The following is a 7,500-nucleotide window of genomic DNA, read 5'->3' on the forward strand; positions in this document are numbered from 1 at the left end:
CTGTTCGCCACGGCTAATATTTTGCTTGATTTTTTTATGATATGTGTGTGTACATATATGTATATATACATATATATCTTTATATATATATAATAAAAACTTGCTTGGAGGATAAGAAACGACGCGAGGCGCTCAGTCATATAATAACAATTTTAAAATTAACAAATAGAACATATGCATACATACATATATGTACATACCTACATCTATATGTATATATACATGCATATATATATTTATATATATATAATATATATATATATATATATATATATATATATATATATATATATATATATATATATAATATATATATGAGTACAGGACGCCACAAATAACGTAGAACACAACGAGAAACGAAAACATAAAAACAAACAAGGAAACGGACTTTTTTTAACAACGAAAAAAACAGAGTACAAGACAAACAACACAAGGAATATTCCCCTTCATCAGCTGCCCCTGTTTCGACTCAATGCGTGTTTCGAAGGTAAGGGCAGAACACGATCCGGCCGAAGCAGTCCTTCCTGCAAAATGAATTAAAATTCTTTTGCAGAGGGGTAAAAAAAAGATTATTTTATGATATGTGTGTGTACATATATGTATTATATATATATATATATATATATATATATATATATATATATATATATATATATATATATATATAATATTAATTAGAGACAAAACCATTATTTAGCAAACACAACAAGGAAAGACTTAATCAATACATAAAATTTTAATAAAAAGTAAAAAAACCGCCACTACAATTGTTTCATGTCTAATGACAATCTTCAGGTGGATTTCCGATCTAAAATATCAATATATTAAAATATAAGTTTAAAATAATTTTAAAATAATAAAAAATATAAATATATAATCTATATATAACCTATATATAATCCATATATAATCAATATATAATCTAAAATAAACCCTATCAACAATTAAATATAAAACAAAATAAAAATAAACTATATATACACACATACGCATACACTTATAACTAAGTATATATAACCATATCTAAATACATACACTAACTCACACACCTATATATATATCCCTATACATACACATAAAAACGTCTAGGCAACGATAAATAAATAAAATAGCCAAATACTTCAACACATTACTTATTCATACTCCCTCACACACACATACAACCCACATACATAAACAATATACATATACCCGCTCACACATACATATACATACATACAGAACTCGATATATACTCCAATATATTCACACCCACATCTATACAGATAAATAAATTACGCAAACAATCACACACACACACACATACATTCACATATACATAAACACTCAAAAGAAAAATAAACAATTATTTACACGTGGTGATCGAACGTATTTTAAAAAATTATGAATGGAATAATATATAATCAACGTAAATTTAATCCAAATCATCAATAAACCATCATGATAAATGAAACCCATATAAACATATAATGATAAAACTCCCTTTAACCATACACAATAATACCTATATAACAATCTCCATATATACATTCACACACAAATACATATACGTAAAACACACACACACAACATATACTTATACCCCCTCACATATACATATACATACGTAATAAACTCGATATATACAACAATATGTTCACACCCACACTCATACAGATAAATAAATTACACAACCAAAATACGCACACACACACACATTCACACATACATAAACACTCAAAATAAAAACAACATTACTACACATAATACGATATAGAAAATACTCAATAATTAACCAGAATATCATAAGTATCAAGATTAACATAAGGAGAAAAAATATATACATACTTTCAAATCAGTTTCAATTTATGAAGTGAAATTAAACTCTAGCCGTTATAACGTCAAACAAAAGTACGTTTACCATAGGAACCTAACATATGTATAAAAAGTCTTCGCGCTATGTAAAACGTCATTTAAAATTATGAATGGAATATATGGAATTAAAAATCCTTTTCGCGTGGTAAACGGACATTACTTAAAAATTATGAATGGAATAATGTAATAAAATATCAAACATCTTAAATATACAGAAATTACTACAAATTCTTTAATAAAACTACCATGATAAACGAAAACTCATAAATACATATAGTGATAAAACCTCCCTTTACTAAACACTATAACATACCTATATAGCAATCCCCCTAACCTACACATTCACACACAAATACGCACACTTAAACCAACACACACACAACATATACTAATACCCACACACTCACACATACCTATACATACATATAAACCTCAATATATACACCAAAATTCACTCCCACACCATACAGATAAATAAAACCATAAAACAACTCATCCCAAATAATCACCAATATCCATCATAATATTCCTCAAATATAATAAATATACTTAATAAAAAAACATAATGAAATAAATAAATAAGTAAATAAAATAAAATAAATCTAATATAAATTATTAAAGTTTTAACGTACCATAAACTGTTATATATTAATATACATTAAACATGAACTAATTAAAACAAAGAAATATCAATTAAAGACTAACTATAATTAAAGCCTAAACTACATAACTAAAGATATATAATACTCTAAACTAAATTTAATATTAAACTAAAGTAACCTTTAATAGGGAACTATTATTGTTATTTATCATGAAACTTATTATATAGGTAAAGTAACCTATGTCTGCATTTTATTTTGCGCTCTTCACCTGTATTAAGTAAATTATCATACTTATAAAATAAAATTTCTTTAAACTCATTAGAGCATAAATAACAACAATTCGCTCCTATAGTATATGATTTAGTTTTACAAATTATTTCCCAAATTAAACTATAATTAATATTTTGTGATTTAAGTCTCCAAATGTACTTACTAAGTCCAGTTGAGCTGATTAAGTTTTTATTTTTAAAAGAATTCATATGTTGTGCGATTCTTAATTTTATTTTTGAGGAAGTAGACCCTATATAAACCGCTTTTGGGTAATTATTATTCTTAAAGTTATTATCATGTAATGTAACTATACATTTATACACTACATCGTTAATATCACAATTATTATTTAATAAACATTTAGATTTATCTCTACAAGTACAATTAATATAAGTCTTATCATTATTATTATTATTATCAAATAATTTATTTTTATAAAAATAATTCAGTTTAAATTTATTAAATGAAGAAATAATGTTACTACATTATTAGTGGTGGAATAACCTACTCCAAAATTATTACTAGAGAAAATGTTTCTATATTTACGATTATCTCTAATAAATAGTTCTATAACATCTAAAATCTCTTAAAAAATATATATATATATAATAAAATCTCTTAAAATATATATATATATATATAATAAAAACTTACTGGAGGATAAGAAACGACGCGAGGCGCTCAGTCATATAATAACAATTTTAAAATTTAACAAATAGAACATAAATACATACATATATGTACATACCTACATCTATGTATATATACATGTATATATATTATTTATATATATATATATATATATATATATATATATATATATATATATATATATATATATATGAGTACAGGACGCCACAAAAACGTAGAACACAACGAGAAACGAAAACATAAAAACAAACAAGGGAACGGACTTTTTTTAACAACAAAAAAACAGAGACAACAAACAACACAAGGAATATTCCCGTTCATCAGCTGCCCCTGTTTCGACTCAATGCGTGTTTCGAAGGTAAGGGCAGAACACGATCCGGCCGAAGCAGTCCTTCCTGCAAAATGAATTAAAATTCTTTTGCAGAGGGGTAAAAAAAAAGAGAAAAAAGTGACAAGAACAGGACAAAAACAGGACAAGGAAGCCAACAGGACAAAAACAAGACAAGGACAAAAACAGGACAAGGAAACCAACATTGAGGGCTTTTTAAAGCCTAGATGGTGAAAAAATTCGTTGGAGTGCAATGGTCATTTTATTATTTTTCCGGACAATGGACAGGTGTGAAAATAATTAAATTAACAGTTATAAACTAGTGAAGAAAAATAATAGTGTGTGTATTTGCCAAAAAAAAAACAAAATAAATAAAATGACCATCCCGGAGGACAACAATATCCGTTTCAACACACGATTTCACATCAAGACTCTTGCAAAACTAATTGATATATATATATATATTATTTATTGACCCCTTCGGTCATGAATGACCATGGGATTGCACCTAGAAAGTTACCCTCCTAGACACAAGTCCGGGCAAGGTTGTTTATGGAAGACCAGCAGTCGCCCATGCATACCAGCCTCCCCTCTCCACGCCACCAGTGTTATCCAAGGGAAAGACAAAGGTCGATACAGCTTGGCACCAGTGACGTCGCAACTCATTTCTACAGCTGAGTGAACTGGAGCAACGTGAAATAAAGTGCTTTGCTCAAGAACAAACACACAGCCCGGTCCGGGATTCGAGCTCACAACCTCACGATCGTAAGCTCGACGCTCTGACCACTGAGCCATGCGATATATATATATATATATATATATATACATTTACAAATATATATGCGTGTGTGTGTGTGTGTGTGCGTGTCTGTGTGTGTGTGAGTGTGTGTGTGGCGTGTGTGTGTGCGTGTGTGTGTGTGTGCGTGTGTGTGTGCATGTGTGTGTGTGTGTGTGTGCGTGTGTGTGTGTGTGTGTGTGCGCGCGTGTGTGCGTGTGCTTGTGTGTATGTGTGTGTGTATGTGTGTGTGTGTGCGTATGTGGTGTGTGGTGTGCGTGTTGTGTGTGTGTGTGTGTGGTGTGTGTGCATGTGTTGTGTGTGTGGTGTGTGTTGTGTGGTGTGTGTGTGTGTGTGTGCGTGGTGTGTGGCGCGCGTGTGTGTGCGTATGTGTGCATGTGTGTGTTGTGTGTGTGTGTGCGTGCGCGTGTGTGTGTGTGTGTGCGTGTGTGTGCGTGTGTGTGTGTGCGTGTGTGTGCGCGCGCGTGTGTGTATGTGTGTGTGTGTGTGTGTGTGTGCGTGTGTTCTGAAGGATAGTGATGTCTTCCAGTGTCTTCCTACTGAAACATTCGATAAGTATGCCTTTTGTGAATGTACAAAACATTTGATTCAATTCCCTTTCTTAATTCCCTTTTCTATCTCTTTCTAGCTGTTGGTTAACCAAGGGACCTTTCTATGCCGCTTTCCTGGCTCCCGTGGCCATCATCCTCCTCTTCAACCTTACCATGTTCTTCCTCGTCATCTTACGACTCATCTCAATGCAAAGGGACAAACACTTCCAACACAAAACAAGAAAACCACGTATTTTGGGTATCGTTGGTTTGATTTCCCTGTTTGGGTTGTCCTGGGTCTTAGCATTCCTCGCTTTTGGCGAAGCAGCTCAAGTGTTTCAATTACTCTTCGCTATCTTCAATACCCTTCAAGGAATGTTTATTTTCATATTCTACTGTATATGCAAGAAAGATGCCAGAGATGTCATTTGTCCGTGTTTACGTAAAGGAAAGAAACAAAACGCCAGAAATCGTGTAGAACCAATACAAGTAAGTGAAATCTCGTCATTTCTATCATACCACCACCACCACCACAGCCAGGGCCAATCGGTCATTATGGGTCTAATCACAAACACCACTTCTACCAACAAAACCATTGACTATACCATCGTTTTCAGGACAGGATAGACATCGTAATAAATACCAACTCTACAGATGTCATCATCATCATCACCATCGTCATCATCTGTATGTATGTATACACAAACATATACATACATATATATATATATATATATTATGTATTTATATATATTATATAATATATATATATATATGTATGTATTTATTTATATATATATATATATATATATATATATATATATATATATATATATATATATATATATATGGGATTAATGACCACTTGACACTGACCTAGTTTCTCTCACCAAATAGTAGTAATTGGCATTTGTTAGTGGCAATTGCTGTCTTCAACATGAATTCCTTTTATGGTATTCTGAAACCTCTTTTACTCCATTTCTACAATTAAAAACTCTTTATTACTTCTAACCTTATAGCAGTTAGGAAGAGCCATATCTTGGTCAGTCAGTGGAAGGACTTCACTACCTTATATGTTCTTAAAATTTAAATCTACCTTCTCTATAATGTCTGTATATCTACCTTCTCTATAATTTGCCACTTAATTTCAAAACTCTTGTATTAAAGGAAAACCTCTATAATTGGCTGATGAGTACTCAGCATCTTAAATCTGTTGTAATACTTACAACATTTAATAAAATGATGTAGTGCGAAACAATTGTACCAAATTACCGGAGTCATTCTTGTTGCTTATTTTGAGTATATATATATGTATATAATATATATATATATATATATATATATATATAGATAATAGATAGATAGATAGATAAATAGATAGATAGATAGATAGATAGATAATAGATAGATATAGATAGATAGATAGATAGATAGATAGATAGATAGATAGATACGTTCATTTCTATATACATACCTAAAGTGACAGAGGTTGGCGCATGGCTTAGCAGTTAGGACATTCGGCTACGATCTTAAGGTTGTGGGTTCAATTCCCAGCGACGCGTTTTGATCTTGAGCAAGACACTTTATTTCATGTTGCTGGGCAAAAGTGAGTTGTACCTGCATTTCTTAGGGACTAACCATGTTAAATTCTGTGTCACACTGAAACTTCCTGACAAATACATCCGGGTTACATATGCCTATGGATTACTCACCCACGTGAGCGCTAATTTCCCGAGTAGACTGTTCCGTTGATCAAATAAACTGGAACGTTCGTTGTCGTAACCGATGGAGTGCCACAGATGGTGACAGAGAGACAGACAGAAGAGAGGGAGCGAGAGAAAGAGACAGACAGACAGAGCGAAGCAAGTTATGGATTGATAGATGTTTGTGAAATGTACATGTTGCCATGGATACGTCCATGTAGAATATACATATTGCCAAAGATAGGCATAGCGAAAAATACATATTACTATAGATAAATCTATATAAAATTTAAATACTGCCATAGGTAGGACCATGTCTACACTCTGCCACGGATAGATCTACGTAAAACATACATCCACAGAACAGAACTAAGAATTCTCTCATATATTCTCTCTCAACTTGTCCAGTTTTTCTGGAAGATATTCCTGAACCAATATTGCCAATATTTCACGACATAATCCTGATAATTAAATTCTCGCCATTAGTTTTCTGTAATTAATGTTTTCAATATAAATTGCGTTGGTCATCCATGATTCTTCGGTAATTCATATCTTTAATGTATGGAAAACAGTAGATGACAGATGGGATTATAGGATTATTTATAAGATATAAGGGCCAGGGAGATTTTACTTTAAAAAATAACATAAATTTTCTCATTGTTTTCCAGACTTCAGAAAATTCCAGAACAGCAGAAACGAATGCATAAATGGAAATATAAAAGCAAAAATCTGTAAATTGACAGAATAAAGAAACATTGATGAGAAT

At 31.4% G+C, this 7,500-nt stretch overlaps 1 protein-coding gene across 1 annotated transcript in view; it reads left to right on the forward strand.

The window, feature by feature from the left end:
• LOC115230875 (adhesion G-protein coupled receptor G2-like) overlaps positions 1-7,500 on the forward strand; it is a 14,272-nt gene that overhangs the window by 6,414 nt on the left and 358 nt on the right. The window contains exons 5-6 of the mRNA XM_029800988.2: positions 5,130-5,520; positions 7,403-7,500. The exon at positions 7,403-7,500 is cut by the window's right edge and continues 358 nt beyond it. Of these exons, the coding sequence (XP_029656848.2) occupies positions 5,130-5,520; positions 7,403-7,441 (430 nt within the window). The 3' untranslated portion in view covers positions 7,442-7,500. The remainder of the gene's footprint in view (positions 1-5,129; positions 5,521-7,402) is intronic.

This window comes from Octopus sinensis, unplaced genomic scaffold (genome assembly GCF_006345805.1).
Source record: "Octopus sinensis unplaced genomic scaffold, ASM634580v1 Contig16613, whole genome shotgun sequence".
NCBI classification, from domain to species: domain Eukaryota; kingdom Metazoa; phylum Mollusca; class Cephalopoda; order Octopoda; family Octopodidae; genus Octopus; species Octopus sinensis.